The 18,308-nt window shown below is 41.9% G+C and overlaps 1 protein-coding gene across 1 annotated transcript; it reads left to right on the forward strand.

Moving 5' to 3' along the window:
- The first annotated feature begins 238 nt into the window (after positions 1-238).
- SEPHS1 (selenophosphate synthetase 1) lies at positions 239-16,982 on the forward strand. Its single transcript, XM_070755022.1, has 9 exons — positions 239-599; positions 4,210-4,464; positions 5,294-5,397; positions 7,323-7,430; positions 9,754-9,908; positions 10,810-10,900; positions 13,436-13,535; positions 14,041-14,253; positions 15,614-16,982. The coding sequence occupies exons 2-9, from the start codon at positions 4,272-4,274 to the stop codon at positions 15,826-15,828; spliced, it is 1,179 nt and encodes a 392-aa protein (XP_070611123.1). The 5' UTR covers positions 239-599; positions 4,210-4,271; the 3' UTR covers positions 15,829-16,982.
- The last annotated feature ends 1,326 nt before the right edge of the window (positions 16,983-18,308 follow it).

Here is an 18,308-nt window from a genome sequence, read left to right on the forward strand (position 1 = left end):
TATGTATTTGTGTATTGGACAAATAAATAAATAAATGAATAAATTATCCCTCCCCCAGTTTAAATTAAAAGCCCAGGATCACCTGGTGGCCTCCCATCCACGCAAAAAAAAATAAATATCCCACATACAAAGGGCTGTGCATGTGAGTGAGTGAAAAGAAGAAAATTTTCTGAGACGTCCGAACTTTGCCCCGCCCGAGCCGCCTCAGCGTTTCCCGCCTTTTTTTCCCCCCTGCGCAGGCGCCCTCGCAGAGAGGGGGATCCCGGCGCGCGCCTGTGTGCGTGCGCGTGCGCATGGAGGGGGGGGCGGCGCCGTCCCTCCCGCCCCTCTGAGGCGGCACTCGGGTGCAGCCGTTAGTCTCTCGCCCCCCCTCCACCCGCGAGGCCGTTTGAAGGAGGGGAAGGAGGCGGGGAAAATTAACCCCCTCGTGACCGCTCCGACGCTCCTTTTCTCCTCTTCCCCCCCCTCCTCCTGCGACTGAGGTGGCGCTGAGGGGGGAGAGCCACGCGCCCCGGTGCATTGTGGGAACGGAGTGGGGGGCGAGCCGGAGCGGCGCGGGGAGTCCCGTCGGCGGGCGGGAAGAGCAAGCCGAGTGCGCGGTAAGGAGAAGGCCGCGGGGGGGGGAAGTGGGGGGGGGGGGCGGTTGAGGAGAACGCGCTTAAATTGGAACGCGCCCCCTTCAGGATGGGTGGGGGGGAGCGCGCGGGAAGAAGCCCCGGGGTGCGGGTGGCCGTCTGTGAGGAAAACCCCTTAAAAAGAAGGCGCTCCTTTAAAAAAAAAAAACCTTGCCCGCCTCCGGAGGGGAAGAGGTTAATCTTTCCGCCCGTCGACATTTTTCTTTCTTTTTTTTCCCCCTCACTGAGGGTGGGGGGAGTGAAGCGGGAGGCCTCGCGCGTGCGCACTTGCGCCTGGAACACCCGGACCGCGCGAGCAGCGGCCTGGCTCGCAGTCGCTCTTTTTTTCCCCGCCGAGGCCACGCCCCCTCAGGGGGAGGAGCCAGAATACAAGCTCCGCCCAGGCCAGGAAAGAAGGGGAAGACGGGAGGGAGAGAGAAGGCGGGAAGGCGGCTGGGAATGGGAGGAAATAGAATAGAATTCTTTATTGGCCAAGGGTGATTGGACACACAAGGGATTTGTCTTTGGTGCAGATGCTCTCAGTGGACATAAAAGAAAAATATGCATTTATTGAGAATCATGAGGTACAACATTATTATTATTATTATTATTATTATTATTATTATTATTATTACTACGCGTAATGGTTGTCATAGGGGTCAAATAAGCAATCAGGAAACAATCAATATTAATAAAAAATCTTAAGCATACAAGCCACAAGTTACAGTCATGAGTGGGAGGAGATGGGTGATAGGAATGATGGGATAAAAACTAGTAGCAATAGTAGTGCAGATTTATTAAAGAAGAGCCTTCTCTGTGGGGGCCCCGGCCCTCTGGCATCAGCTCCCCCTGGAGATTCGCACTGCCCACACTCTCCTCGCCTTCCGCAAGAGTCTTAAGACCCATCTATATCGCCAGGCTTGGGGCAATTAGGTCTCAGCCCCCTGGCCAACAAAATGAGATATATGTTGTATGATTGAACTGGTATGATTGTTTTTAAATATTGGATTTTTAGATTGTAATTTTAAATTTAATTAGATTTGACGTTGCACTGTATTGTTATATTATATGCTGTTATAGGGCAGCATACAAATCAAATAAATAAAGTTTTGAGGGAATTATTTGTTTACCATAGTGATGGTGTTCGGGTGTGTGTGTGTGTGAACTGTCCTTGAGTCTAGTTGGATGATCTCCAAAGTCCCTTCCAACTATTCTATTTTCTCTCCTATTCAATTCCACATTTTCTATTCACCTTCTGTTTTCTGTCCTATTCTTTTCTATTTTTGTTATATTTCTATTCCGTATTCTACTTCTGTTTCATTTCTATCCTGCTTTGTATGACTGTAAGTTGTCGCTTATATCCTAACGATTTATATGAATATTGATTGTTTCCCGAGTGCTGAATTCTGTTCTATTCTAATCTACTCTACCCTGCTATATTTTCTATTTTTTCTACCCTACTCTCTTCCTCATTGCTTATTTGTACACTATGACAATCATTAAGGGTTGTACTTCAAGATTCTTGACAAATGTATATTTTGTTTTGTGTACACTGAGAGCATATGCACCAAAGACATCAATCACACTTGGCCAATAAAGAATTCTATTCTATTCTACTGTACTGTATTCCTCATTTCTTATTTGTATGCTATGATAATCATTAAGAGTTGTGCCTCATGATTCTTAACAAATGTATATTTTCTTTTGTGTACATTGAGCATCTGCACCAAAGACAAATTCCTTGTGTATCCAATCACACTTGGCCAATAAAGAATTCTATTCTGTTCTATTGTCTCACTTACCAACATAAATTTTGGGCTCAGTTGTGGTCATAAATTGAAGGTTACTTGTATTGTGTTTCCCTGGAAAATGCTTTGCTTTTCATCCTAGCTTCTTCTGTTCTAAACCTCCGTTTTCAAAGAAAGAAAAGCGAAGTCCAGTTGTCTTTTGGAAAAAAGCACCTTTGGGACAGTCATGACTTGGATGATTGAGAATCTCCATAGACATCCCAATTTATTGAACTGAACTGAATTGAATAAGCTTTTCTGAGAAGGGAAACTTCAAGGGGAAAAACAAAACAATATCCTGTTGTCTTTTGGAAAGCAAGCACCTTTGAGGCCTTGTTTGCTGGCTTCTCCTAATCGTTTGGGTTCCTCTAATGTGCATTTTAGCCAAAAGTATTATATAAACTCAGCGCTGGTGTCTCCACCCTTCAGTTGGCTGGAAAAACTCTTTGTTTAATGTCATGGCTTTTCCAAAGAGCCAGTATGACATGCATGGGATTCTGTAGTCATTTCTCCAAACTTTTGTTACATCCCTGATGTGTTTGTGTGCAATATTGCACATGTACAATTCCTAGACCAGTGATGGTGAACCTAAGGCACGGGTGCCACAGGTGGCAGTCGGAGCCCTATCTGCTGGCACGTGAGCCGTTGCCCTATCTCAGCTCCAACGTTCTGCTGTGTGCTGTCCATTTGATTTTTGGCTCACACAGATACTCTGGGAGGGCATTTTTACCTTCCCTCGGCTCCAGGGAAGCATTTGGAGCCTGGGAAGGGCAAAACATGAGCCTATTGGGCCCACTGGAAGTTGGGAAACAGTCCATTTCTGGCCTCCACATGGCCTCTTTGGGGGGTGGGGGAAGCTGTTTTCACCCTTCGGAGTCAGCTATGTGGACTGGGGAATTCTGGGATTTGAAGTCTACAAGTCTTACAGTTGCCAAGTTTGGGAACCCCTGGTGTAAGATAAACAAACTCAAACTTACTTTGGGCAAGAGCTAAATATTTTTGATGGGGCATTCGCAGTGGGAATGGGGAAGAGGATATGATAGACGTGGTCCTTACCAGGGAGAGAAAATGTTACCAGGAATATTTTAAACACACAAAAACAGCGTATGGATGGTTTCCTCAACTGCAGGTGTGCATTAAATACAAGATTTGCCAAGTTTTGAACCTTTGGCTGTTTAGCTTTAAAGCTGTTTTTGCTTTTATGTTTTAACAAACATATTGCACAAGACTTCTGAATTATTCTGATATGACCACCAATAATTAATTCATTTGTCGCTGACTTCATTGCTCTTTTCCCTGTCAACCCCTGACAATTCCACATTCATGCACTAAGTTAAATTGAATTGGTGTCTTGGTCTATATTTGGAGTGGTCTCAACAATTCATCTCAACCATCACAATTTGGCATGGATGAACATCTACAAAAGGCCTACAGGCTAACTGAAAAAAAATGTTTACTGCTTGAACAGGCATTGCATTTTGGTGTTCTTAAGGAAATTCAAAGTGTTTCTATGGCTTTTTATTTCTAAATTATATGTAGTATACTACAAATGCAAAGATTAAGAACAAAAAACAGTCTGTAATTACATATAGTAAAATCACAATTGGTTCATTGGCCATTTAACTCCAGTAGATTGTCACTGAACAATTTAGCAGACAAAATGAAATCTAATAGGCTGTTTCATGAAGAATTTTGATGTATATTCCATACAAAAACAGTTGGGAGATCGCAGTTTTATACAGAATATTGCGACTGTCACAAAAGACAATGTTTATGCCATATGTTTGTATTTTTTTTACAAAACCTAGGATAACAACCCAACCTACTTCATTAAGAAGAACAAAATCTGCCGTTACGAACTCTGAGAATCATGTCTGTTCGAGAGTCTTTTAATCCAGAAAGTTACGAACTTGACAAAAGTTTTCGGTTAACCCGATTCACGGAACTTAAAGGCACCGGCTGTAAAGTGTCTCAGGACATTTTGCAGAAATTGCTCGAATCCTTACAAGAAAATCATTTCCAGGAAGATGAACAGTTTTTGGGGGCTGTTATGCCAAGATTGGGTAAGAATACCTTTTACCGGTTATAATTATTTCTTGGGTCTTTGATGCACATTATTGAAGAGTACAACATAGAGGTTCAAAAAAAAATCTTCTGCGTGAAATCATAGGGGAGCATTTGGCAGTCGGTACCAGCAAAACTACTGTAGGGTTATTAGTGGTCGGGCTCAGTCCTAAAAAGCTTCATTTAGTTATGCCTCAAATAGTGATATGAAAACCATTGGGTTCTACAACATTTTGAAAACTTTTTGACTTTCTTTTTTATAACCCTAAGCTTTTATATGCCAAATTATTGCCTTAATGTATGAAAATGCTGTTAGTGTAAAACTTTTTATCTTTATGGGTATCTTTTTTAAATTTTAATCTTAATTATTATTATTATTTATTAAATTTGTATGCCGCCCCTCTCTGTAGACTCGGGGCGGCTCACAGCAGTAATAGAAAAACAATATACTGCACAATACAAATCTAATAATTAAAACTAAAAACCCATAATTTAAAAAAACATGTACACAACATACCATACATAAACAATATGAGAAAGGTCATAAAATGGGAGGGGGAGGGAACTCAACAAATATTTCCCTTAGCAACATAAATTTTGGGCTCAATTGTGGTCTTAAGTCAGGATTGCCTGTATAATCCTTATGAAGTCTAGTGCACGTGACACTTTCTCTCAGGTAGACAAACGCTGAAGAATGTGGCAGCCTCAATGACAAAAGGAACACTGGAGTGTCGCTTTCAGAGTCACACTAGAATACACACCGTAGAAAGGTGGTTACAAGAACAGGCCAATATTCTGGAAAATAAAGCGGCTTAACTTTTATTACAGGGATTGGCATGGATACGTGCGTTATTCCTTTGAGACACGGAGGTCTGTCTTTGGTCCAGACGACGGACTACATTTATCCCATTGTGGACGACCCTTACATGATGGTAAGATGTTTTGAAATGTTGGTCACTTCTTGTCAAATAAGAACTTTGGAGGAATGGGGATGGATGTCAGACTAAAGGTTTCACCTGGCTTTAGCTTAGGCGTCTTCCCTGGTTTTGGCTGGAACTACCAGGCCTTTGAAGAAATTCTCCCACCCACCCACCCCCAAAGACCCTGGACTGATCTTGGTTTATTTCTACTCTTAACTAAATGAATGAGGGCCTTATGTAGTGGTAGCCTGGTACTCAACCCCTTTGAAATTCATCCAACTTGGTACCCCAACACATTTTGACATGAAAAAGTATTTTGACATGTCCCAGTAGTCATCATTTGTTTGGTACTCAACGTATAATTTGCTGTCGGCTGCCTTGTGAATCATACTACATTATTCCTTATGGGAAAAAATTGTTTGGTAATCACAGATTTTAGTAATCATCGCACCTCCCCCGTTAACAATGAGTACCGAGGTACCACTGTATAGAAATTCAGTAATATTCTATATCAGGAGTAGGCAAATTTGGCTCTTCTATGACTTGTGGACTTCCAACTCCCAGAATTCCTGGGCCAATCATGCTCGCTCAGGAATTCTGGGAGTTGGAGTCCACAGGTCATAGAAGAGCCAACTTTGCCTATCCCTGATCTAAGCTTTCAGAGAAGATGGTTTTAACGGTTGGAAAAAAAAAATCAGAATTTACTGGTTTGCCCAAAGGAAGATAATATACAAAGCCCTCCGTTGATGCCAAACTTTGGGGGCATCTGGTCTGCGATGAGGCCCATGAAGCATAGGACTGTGTAAAATGTTCAGAGGATGCTCTGCAATAGATATTAGTGTCAACCACTTACATTTCTGGTGGTGTCCCCTGGACAGCTGCTTTGTTGTGCCAGGAGAGATGTCATATGCACGGTGAATTAACACACTGTCTGAGAAAGTGTTTGAAGCAACCGTTCTGAGCTTTCTAAGAGACGGAGCTTCCAGAGCTATTTAGATGATTTTTATCCCCTTACATTTAAATGCATTGCATAGTCCTATGATGTTTTTTTTTGTTTAAAACAAATCTTCTTTTTTTTTTACATACGTTATTTTTCAAGGTTTTCTAGGTTTTCTTGTTGGTTCTGTTTAAAGTTGCTTTAATGGTCAAAACTCTTTTGCATCCCAATAAGTAAATAAATTGGTGTTTTTCTTAGTGCTCAGTATACAACAGAGCTAAATGCAACAGTAATAGCAATTCTGTTAATTTCTTTCACTGTTATACAGTGGTACCTCTACCCAAGAACGTCTCCACTTAAGAACTTTTCTAGATAAAAACCAGGTGTTCAAGATTTTTTTTGCCTCTTCTTAAAAACTATTTTCTACATAAGAACCCAAGCCCGGAAAAATTTCCCAGGAAATTTGAGAGCGGCACAAAGGCCCAACCAGTTTCCTGCCATTCCCCTTGGGTTTCTCTCTCTGGTGCAGTGTATGGGAGGCAGCCTCGCGCCGGGTGTATGGAAGGCGCATGCTCCTCACCGTCTCAGAGTCCCTCTTTTTTTTTTAAGCCTTAAAATTTTGGATTTTCTTTGTTCCCATCACCTCACTTTCTTCTTTTGGCAGCAACTATCCTCCTCCTCTTCCTCTTCCTCCTCCCATCCAAATTCCAAGCTTTTATTTCTTTCCTAATGGGTTTGCACGCATTATTTGCTTTTACATTGATTCCTATGGGGAAAAATTGCTTCTACTTACAAACATTTCTACTTAGGAACGTGGTCACGGAACGAATTAAGTTCTTAAGTAGAGATACCACTGTATTTTGTTTCTTCCATCTGCCACCTCAAATTTCAGTTGGTAGATATCTTGGTCTCCCCCAGTCTCTTTTTAAGGTTAGTTTAGGAAGCAGGTTAAGTATTAGAACAACAGTTCAATGAGAATTCTTTGTGTTGCTTATTCCAGGGACGCATCGCCTGTGCCAATGTCCTTAGTGATCTTTATGCCATGGGAGTCACCGAATGTGACAATATGTTGATGCTTCTTGGTATCAGTAATAAAATGACAGACAGGGTAAGTTCCTTTAATTGTGTTGATAAGAAATTCTGATCCGCTATTCTCTGTATCTCTAAATTGACATTAATCTGCACAATAAAAGTAAATGGTATTTCAGGCATCTGTAATCCAGAATCTGCCAATTGTCCACCTCTGTTATTTCAATTATTAGTTGCTCTTGCTTACATTACTGTGCTTGAAAATTCTAACAATTACTAAAAAATACAGATTTTGGTGTGATCGTTGTATTCAAGCCGTTCAAAATCATGAAAGGCAAAATAGACACTCATAATTTTAAGTATTCGCCGTATATATTTCAGAACTGATAAATGCATTGGAAGGGTGTTTGATGTCTATTATTTCATCACAAAGTATAAGGGTTTTTTAAAAGTTATTTTTTAAAGATATTTTCATGATTTCTTACCGAATTTGAGAGGAAGTTGCACAAGAAAGTTTGAAATATTTGTATTTGTATTTATTAGATTTGTATGCCGCCCCTCTCCGAAAACTCGGGGCAGCTAACAATATAAAAAGACAATGTAAACAAATCTAATATTAAAAATAATCTAAAAAAAACCCAATTTAAAGAACCACTCATACATACAAGCATACCATGTATAAATTCTATAAGCCTAGGGGGAAGGGAAATTTCAATTCCCCCATGCCTGACGACAGAGGTGGGTTTTAAGGAGCTTGCGAAAGGCAAGGAGGGTGGGGGCAACTCTGATATCTGGGGGGGAGCTGGTTCCAGAGGGCCGGGGCCGCCACAGAGAAGGTTCTTCTCCTGGGTCCCGCCAAACGACATTGCTTAGTCGATGGGACCCGGAGAAGGCCAACTCTGTGGGACCTAACCGGTCGCTGGGATTCGTGCGGCAGAAGGCGGTCTCAGGGGTATTCTGCTCCGAAATAATTGACTCAATGATCATCTCATCTATTTCTAACGTTTCTAGTAACTTGTGCTAGAAAGTCACAACGGGAGTTGGGAATCAGACACTTCAATAAGCCACCAAGTTTGTTGCACAAGTTTTCCAGGGATAACTCATCATTAAAATTTTACTCTGGTTAGTTCTCTAATGTATAATAGGGTTTGCTTCTCCATAGCTTCACATGTTGTATGAACCTTTTTTTCAGTCCAGCTGAAATAAAGTAACCAAAGGGGTTGTTGCACATTTTTGCCAGATTCCCGTGCAATTTCCCAATATAATTTTTCTCCAAACTATGTTGAATGTTTTGGAAATCCAGTGAGGTACTTTATTACAGGGGGGATCCCACCCTGGGCCACAGCCCACCAGGAACCAGCTGCACAAGCAAGTCAAGTCCCATCCACATGTGCAGAATTCAGGCAGCACATAAAACCACACACACACAGAGAATCCGTGGAAAAACCACCTTCCACGCAACCGGTCCCTGGCACCCAAAAGGTTGGGGACCACTGCTTCACTATAAAGACGAATTTACCAAACTTGACTTTTCTCATTTAATTTGTGAGAAATGGCCTCATTCAGCTTTTATTTATTTATTTGTTTATTTATTTATTTATTGGATTTGTATGTCACCCGTCTCCGCAGACTCGGGGCGGCTAACAACAATGGTAAAAACAACATGTAACAATCCAATAATAAAACAACTAAAAACCCTAATTATAAAAACCAAACATACCATGCATAACTTGTAATGGCCTAGGGGAAGGAATATCCTAACTCCCCCATGTCTGGTGACAAAGGTGGGTCTTGAGTAATTTGCGAAAGACAGGGAGGGTGGGGGCCGTTCTAATCTCTGGAGGGAGTTGATTCCAGAGGGCCAGGGCCGCCACAGAGAAGGCTCTTCCCCTGGGGCCTGCCAAACGACATTGTTTGGTCGACGGGACCCGGAGAAGGCCAACTCTGTGGGACCTTATCGGCCGCTGGGATTCGTGCGGTAGAAGGCGGTTCCGGAGGTATTCTGGCCCAATGCCATGTAGGGCTTTAAAGGTCATTGCCAACACTTTGAATTGTGACCGGAAACCGATTGGCAGCCAGTGCAGGCTGTGGAGTGTTGCAGAAACGTGGGCGAATCTAGGAAGCCCCACGATGGCTCTCGCGGCTGCATTCTGCACGATTTTGAGTGGAACCTACAGATAACCAACTACTTTTAACTTTAGGGGGGTTAGGGAAGTATACATTCCGGTAAGTAGACTGTTTCTACTGTATGTATATATGCAGGTGTGAGGGGATGTTTCAACTTTAGCAGTTGTTGAAATATGAATCCCTTTGGGATGTCTTGTAAGTTGTTAATGCTTTTAGTAGATGCTTGACCAGGCAATTGATTTTTCCTACCTGAGTTTTGTTTTGTTTCTCTGAAGGAACGGGATAAAATCATGCCTCTAATTATTCAAGGATTTAAAGATGCTGCAGAGGAGGCAGGAACGTCGGTGACTGGTGGTCAAACTGTATTAAACCCTTGGATTGTTTTAGGAGGAGTGGCCACAACTGTCTGTCAGCCTAATGAGTTTATAATGTAAGTTGGAGCATTTTATGCCAAGGAAAAGGTGCTGAAAGTATTAAAAGAGGTAGCTACTTCTAAAATTCTGAATTGTTTCTCTTATATGTTGTTAACTTTGAGGAAATTAAATGCTTGCCTTTGGCTCTGGACTCGGGATATTAATAACAACGCCTGCTTTTCTGGTGAAGCTTTGCAAATTTATTAAGAGCGTTCCTCTTGCAAAGACACAGTTGATTTAATCGTGACTTGTTTAAAAAATTACACTTGATCAAGCTCATACAGGATGCCAAATAGTCAAATTATGATTTCCGGTATTTAGTATTTGGATTAAAATAATGCTGTAAACAAAACAAAATGAAAAATTACATTGCTGTGAAAACTTTAGAACTCATTGTGATAGCAGTTCTACAATATTCTGTGGTTATATTGAGTTTCTCTTCACTGTAGGTAGCTGGTCTATTTCATCAACCTGGAAAAACAGTGTGACAGTAAATTATTTCATGATTCCAACTGTTAAAAATCTGAGCTCTGAAAATCTGACTTATTTTCAGTGTCTAAAATAAAGGCAACAAAATCTTATCCAGAAGTAGTTTTGTTTTTTTTAAATAGAAGTAGCAGATACTGAAACTAGTAACAATTTCCCTTTAGGGCAAAATTGTCATGTTAGCCTTCAATATGCCTCAGATAAAAATCTACCAATAATCATCATATATTTGTAAGCCTTGATGATTATCTGTGGTTACATTTTAAAGAAAAAATACTCATGTAAGATAACTTATGATAATGAGTGCCTTTTTTGGTTGTATTCATTCCAAATAAGATTTCTGGATAATATTAAATAAACTTTGTAGAGTAATTACTGAAAAATAATGATGGCATATGTGCTTTTTAATAATATTATGTTCACTATCTCTAGGCCAGATAATGCCGTCCCAGGAGATGTACTGGTGTTAACCAAACCATTGGGGACACAAGTAGCTGTAGCTGTTCATCAATGGTTAGATATCGTAAGTAAATCAATTTAAATATAGATCCGACAAAGTGGCAGCCCCTATTTGTGACTAAGCTATATCAAAGTAGGGTAAATGTAATTTATTTAATACCAACCTGTTCTTTTGGTTTATATTCTTTTCATATACATTAAATATTTGGAGATAACTTTGGAATATTGTTTTATATACAGTAGTACCTCGTGATATGAACCCCTCGTCATACAAACTTTTCGAGATATGAACCTGGGATTCGGAATTTTTTTGCTTCTTACAAACTTTTTTCGCCTTACAAACCCGCCACCGTCCTTCCTGGCCAGCTGAAACGTGGACTCCAGGAAGGACGTCTTCGTGACGTCAAAGCTCCGCCCCTGGAATTCCCTATTGGGATTCCCCACCTCTGTTTGAGCCTCCCTACCGGCCGACAGCTCCGCGGGTCTTCTGCAAAGGTGAAAGCTGGGCGGCGGCACTTCTCAACGGCCTCCCGAATGCTGAACCCGAACTTTTGCTGAAATTCCGGGTTCGGTGTTCAGGAGAACGCTGAGAAGCCCCTGGCTGTTTTGGGAGGTGACAGACAGGCGGTGGCGCTTCTTGGCAGCCTCCCAAACCCAAACCTTTGCCAAACCTCTGGGTTCGGGTTCGGGAGAACGCCAAGAAGTCCCCCCCGGCTGTTTCAGGAGGTGACAGCCGGGCGGCGGCACCCTCCGAGCGCCGATTTTGTGATTATTTTTTTTTGCTTGCACGCATTAATCAGTTTTACATTGTTTCCTATGGGAAACATTGTTTCGTCTTATGAACTTTTCGCCTTACAAACCTCCTCCCGGAACCAATTAAGTTCATAAGACGAGGTATCACTGTACTGTATTTTTTGGAGTACAGTATAAGATGCACGTTAGTTTTTGGGAAGAAAAATTGGGAGGGGGATCTGTCTACCAGGTATTCATCCAGCTAGCATCCTTATTCTGGTCAGCTTCAGCACATTTATTTTAAGCTATGGCTTAAAAAAATGTTATATGGAGAGAATAACAATGAAAGAGCCAGCAAGCTGGGAACATCATTAGCACCTTGTTAGGGCTGGAAAGAAACCTATTCGGAGCAAGTATAGCAGTGGAAAAAAGCCTGCAAAGACTTAGAGCTGGAAAGACATTCTTCAGAGAGAGTAACAATGAAAAAGCTTGCAAGGGAACAGCTGGGAAGATCTAGTTAGGGCTGAATTTTAAAAAAGCTTCACAAAAAGATACATTCAAAGCATAAGGCGCATCCAAATTTTCAGCGTGACTTATACTCTGGAAAATACGGTATGTATGGAAAGTTGTCATTGTAAAATGACAGAAGGAAAAGGGACAGAAGGAAAAGGGGGGACATGATCGAAACATTTAAATATGTTAAAGGGTTAAATAAGGTTCAGGAGGGAAGTGTTTTTAATAGGAAAGTGAACCCAAGAACAAGGGGACACAATCTGAAGTTAGTTGGGGGAAAGATCAAGAGCAACGTGAGAAAATATTATTTCACTGAAAGAGTAGTAGATCCTTGGAACAAACTTCCAGCAGACGTGGTTGGTAAATCCACAGGAACTGAATTGAAACATGCCTGGGATAAACATAGATCCATCCTAAGATAAAATACAGGAAATAGTATAAGGGCAGACTAGAAGGACCATGAGGTCTTTTTCTGCCATCAGTCTTCTATGTTTCTAAAAACAAATTTCTGGATGTATGTTGACTATATAGAAATCTGTTTCAGAAGAAAAAACACTTTTTATTGTACTCGAAGTAAAATTTATTGAAGAGGAAATGTAAAAAAAGCAATGATAATCCTTTTTCTCCTTAATTTGCCCTTAGAAATTAATTGCATAACTGAAAATAAAATTTATTTATTTCATTTTTATTTAATTCGACTTCCCATGGGACTCAAGATACACTCTGAAACTCTGTTTCAGCTGCTACTAATTCTCCTTGGTCCTCATCCAGCAAACAGAAAAAGCAGTTGACCAGAATCGGTTTGTAAAACAAAGATGTTCTGATTGTGGCTGTCCAGATAATAAAAGTCCATAGAAACATAGAAGATTGATGGCAGAAAAAGACGTCACGGTCCATCTAGTCTGCCCTTATACTATTTCCTGTATTTTATCTTAGGATGGATCTATGTTTATCCCAGGCATGTTTAAATTCAGTTACTGTGGATTTATCTACCACATCTGCTGGAAGTTTGTTCCAAGGATCTACTACTCTTTCAGTGAAATAATATTTTCTCATGTTGCTTTTGATCTTTCCCCCAACTAACTTCAGATTGTGTCCCCTTGTTCTTGGGTTCACTTTCCACAAACGCAACAAGAAGGGCTTCAAAGGATTTCTTCAAGTGGGGAGAATCGGCCCTTAAGGCTGTTCAAATATTCATTCATGCGTAGATTGATGATCTTGAATTAAAGAAGATTGTCAAATCCCCTCCTAAGATTATCAGGAAAGGATAAGAAGTAACAATTAAAAAAAACACCCTAAAATACCATAACATAGCTATATGTATGTAGCCTTTCTCTTTCCTTCTGTGCCTTAGCCAGAAAAGTGGAATAAAATCAAGTTGGTTGTGACCCAAGAAGACGTGGAACTCGCCTATCAAGAAGCGATGATGAATATGGCCAGACTCAACAGGACAGGTAAGGGAACAGGTGGTCAGTTTCTTCCACTCAGTGGAAGGCCGGCTGTGACGTTTTAAAACACGCGCGCCGCTTTGCAGCTGTCTTCTGAAGCCGAACGCGGAAGTTAGCGTTCCGGCTTCAGGAGACAGCTGCAAAGCGGCGCGCGTGTTTTAAAACGTCACAGCCGGCCTGGGGGGCTCGGGGGGGGAGCCCCCCAGGCCGGCTGCCACGTTTTAAAACACGCGCGCCGCTTCGCAGCTGTCTCTGAACGCTAACTTCCGCGTTCGGCGGCAGCAGTTTTTTTTGTTGTTGCACGGATTAATTGACTTTACATTGTTTCCTATGGGAAACAATGTTTCGTCATACGAGCGTTCTGACTTACGAGCCTCCTTCTGGAACCAATTAGTCTCGTAAGTCGGGGTTCTACTGTAAATCTAATCTAATCCAATACTGAGAGATGGGCTGAATCCTGAAGTTGCGTCACCTTTTTCTCTTTCTCGCCCCCCCCCCCCCTCCTCTCAAGCTGCAGGGCTCATGCACACGTTCAACGCTCACGCAGCCACGGACATCACCGGCTTCGGGATCCTGGGGCACGCACAGAACCTAGCAAAGCAGCAGCGCAACGAAGTGTCCTTCGTCATACACAACCTCCCCGTCCTTGCCAAAATGGCGGCAGTTAGCAAAGCTTGTGGGAATATGTTCGGTCTTATGCATGGGACTTGTCCGGAAACATCAGGTAAAATAAATACATAAATATATAAATCAAGAATTGTCCTAAAAGTGCGAGTTCCGGGTGTATTTATAAATGAAGAGGCAACAGCCATTGCGATCTCCGGAACGTTTAAAGTTTATTAAAATCTACTAAAATTAACTAAGCTTTCGTTAGTCCTCTACTAATGTCATCAGAGTGTTACAATCCCCATTGAAGACAGTTGACTTTATATAATGCTGCTCACTGCCCATTGCTCAAATCACAGGCCCACACTCTTCCTTCCTTCCTGTCTTTATCTTTTGCGTATTGCCCCTTTTTAATTGATTGATGGATCAGATTTATATAGTGAAGCCGATTTCTTGTTGTGCAGTGCGTGAAAAATACTTACGCAAGATCAACTGAATTTTCATAACGGAAGGTCCTATCTTCAGGCCCCTCTGTTCTATTACAAATAGAATACTTACGAAAGAAAAATTGTGTAACACATTATCCCAGGAAGTCCCTGCCACACACAGTGGTCATTGTGCTGCTACCAAAAGAAAGATGATTCCTTAGAGATTCTTGTAAATGGTCAGTGGATGGCACTGTTTCTCCAGACAACTAGATTCTATATTGGAAACCTGTGCTGAGAAAAATCTGCGTTTGACAGATGTGGGATTGGCTATATACACTGGTACCGCTATCTGAGAACGCCTCTACTTACAAACTTTTCTTGATAAGAACCAGGTGTTCAAGACTTTTTTGCCTCTTCTCAAGAACCATTTTCCATTTACAAACCCGAGCCTCCGAAACTAACTGGAAAAGATGGGGAGAAGCCTCTGTGGGGCCTTTCTAGGAATCTCCTGGGAGGAAACGGGTGGAGAAGGTGGGGAGAAACCTCCGTGGGGCCTCTCTAGGAATCTCCTGGGAGGAAACGGGGCCGGAGAAGGCAGGGAGAAGCCTCCGTGGGGCCTCTCTAGGAATCTCCTGGGAGGAAACGGGGCCGGAGAAGGGGGGGGGGGAAGCCTCCGTGGGGCCTCTCTAGGAATCTCCTGGGAGGAAACGGGGCCGGAGAAGGGGGGGAGAAGCCTCCGTGGGGCCTCTCTAGGAATCTCCTGGGAGGAAACGGGGCCGGAGAAGGGGGGGAGAAGCCTCCGTGGGGCCTCTCTAGGAATCTCCTGGGAGGAAACGGGGCCGGAGAAGGTGGGGAAAAGCCTCCGTGGGGCCTCTCTAGGAATCTCCTGGGAGGAAACGGGGCCAGAAAAGGCAGGGAGAAGCCTAGCCTGCTAGTGATCCCATCACAATTGGTGCAAAGGTTAATCAGCAGATAACGGTTATAAATCCAGGCAGCAACGTAGCTTTGTCCCGTGAATGAGAGCTAACGCCGTCCCTTCTCCTTTCGCAGGGGGCCTCCTTATCTGTTTACCCCGGGAGCAAGCAGCACGTTTCTGCGCTGAGATCAAATCTCCGAAGTACGGCGAAGGCCACCAAGCATGGATTATTGGGATTGTAGAAAAGGGAAACCGCACTGCCAGGATTATAGACAAACCTCGGATCATCGAAGTCGCGCCCCAAGTGTCCACCCAGAACGTAAACCCCACACCTGGAGCAGCTTCTTAATCCTAGATGAAATAGGTGTTTTTTTCCCCCCTTTGTTTGAGGATTGGTTGTTTTTTTCTTTTGTTTTGTTTTGTTTGTTTCATTTTTAAAAAATTAGATTATTTCCTTTACAGCTTAAAAGAACTGTGTAAAAAAGAGAGAGAGAGAGAAGAAAGACATTGTGTCTGCAAATCTGGTGGCCTTAGGTCGGTTGGGACGTGTGAATTTAACCCCCTTGCCTTTCTTTTCCCCCCTCCCCTCTTTTCCTGTTACATGAACTGAAGATGCTCCCGTCTCGAGGCAGCTTCTGAGTTGAGCATAATATTGTTATCCAATACTGTTGATTCATTTTGAATCTTTAGACACTGACCTCTTGCCGCATGGGCTCTTTTTCTTAAAAAGGTGCTTTCACGTAGCGTTCGTGGTATCCAATGCAGTTTATGTCCCTTTTTTTTAAAACAGAAAAAAAACACTTCTTTTTTTTTTTGGAGGCTTTGTGTCTAGTTACCACTAGCTCTAATTTTGGATGCCTTGAAAATGAAATTCTGAAAGGCAATAAAATTTTGACGCACAAGGAAATGAACCCGGAAGCAAAGAGGGTTGCATGTCTACCTACGTTTTGTCTTTCTCATTTATACAATCTAGTCGTGAAGATCTACAGCCTCGGACTTAGCGCGGGAGTACACTCTGTTAACGGAAACACACAAGTGCTGCCTTCACAAGGAGAAACACACCAGAGGGTGAAGGAAGGAGCAATTTCGTTCGCTCAGACAATGTTTACTTTTTCCAATTAATCATTTCCTTTTTATTGATGGTATAAACGGCATAAATCAATTTTCAACGGGACTTGGTGTGCTGAATAGCAGCAGAAAATTGCCAACTGAATGGGAGGGTATTCTATAATCATTTACATTTCACTATATAATTTTTTAAAATATAACCAATTAAAAAAAAAAAAGCCCTGTTCTGTGGATAGTAGTGTTTAAAACATTTTATATTTTGTATAGTGACTATATTTTTTTGCTTTTCTTAACACCGGCTGTCTAGTGCGATGCTTAGTATTTTTGTTCAGCCCCCATTCTCCTGCACGCTTTTGTGATGTGTTTAAAAGCTACGTTGCCAACTTTGCAGCCTGGACTTAAGCTTATTATTTGAATAAATATTTAATTTTTTTATTGCTCTCGTGCAAGTGGGTGACTTTTTAACCTTTATGCCTAAGCTACCGGGAAGTGAGAACAAAGCTTTTAAATTGGGTTCTGCCTTTAAATTAACTACCACTAAGTTTAAAAACAAAGGCTTTGTTTTCTATCTAAAGCAATATAGCGTTTACTTCCAAGTTTCATAATGTAACAGGTCATATAAATACCTCTTCCTGCCAACATTTGCACATATACCATAAATGTTTCTGAACCTGAAGTGTTTATTAAAAACCAGTTTTTCTAGTCTGGTTGGGTTTCATGTATAAAAATGTCTTAAAAAGAGATTGCAACAGGCCTCTTTCCAATGGGAACCTTTCCTTGTGCTTATGGTTTTGAAAGAACGGAGGAACCTGAAATAGGGAATAGTTATTCTGAAAGATCACGCGCATGTAACAGGCCTTTTTTTGAGTGAAGATAGCTGGTGGTTGGATTTGACCTTTTAAAAAAAATGTATGCAATAATTTGGTATTACACCCTTGCACGTTGTGACCCTGTCCTTAAATTGTGATTATATAATTTTAAAACAACAAAGATTTCACATATGATGGTGTGTGCCATATTTAAAGAAACGGCAGCGATATATATGGAAGTTCTCCACTTGAGAATACATAATTGTTGAAACTTGTACTATTCTTACACGTAGGAAATCAATGCAAATGGAAGCGAATATGTGTAGCTCAGGGTGGAGCTGGCAGGTGGGGCGGGTGTCTCTCGTTGGTGCTGTCTAAACATTGTTGTTTTGCAGACATTTAATTACCATTACCCAACTAGGTAACGCCATCAGAGCTAAAAGGAAGTGAGGTTTGGGCTGTTAGGCACTGCAACAACTGGCAACATCAGGAAAAGCAAAGCAAATAATTTAATCAACGTCTCCTGCAAGATTGGATACCTACGCAACTTTATCAAAGAGTGCCTCACCACTTGACTCATCACCAGTCCTTAACAACAGTTTGCTTAGTGACCAAAGTTACAACCGGACTGCAAAAAGGGACATATGACAATCGCACCATCCCCCATGGTCACGTGATTTACATCTGGGCGCTTGGCAACTGGCTCGCCTTTATGACAATCTCGGGGTCCCAGAGTCACGCGAGCCCCTTTTAACCGGAGCCCGGATTCACTTAACATCCGTGTGACTAAAGAACTGCAGTGATTCGCCTAACAAATGCGGAGAGAGAAGTAACGTGGGGCAAAGCTCAACAACGGGGCAAAGCTCAACAAACAGCAAATTGTGGGCTCAATTGTGATTGTAAGTCAAGGACAACACAAAACGGAAGGATAATGCTGGGATATGTTTTGAAA

This window comes from Erythrolamprus reginae, chromosome 6, assembly GCF_031021105.1.
Source record: "Erythrolamprus reginae isolate rEryReg1 chromosome 6, rEryReg1.hap1, whole genome shotgun sequence".
Taxonomy (NCBI): Eukaryota; Metazoa; Chordata; class Lepidosauria; order Squamata; family Dipsadidae; genus Erythrolamprus; species Erythrolamprus reginae.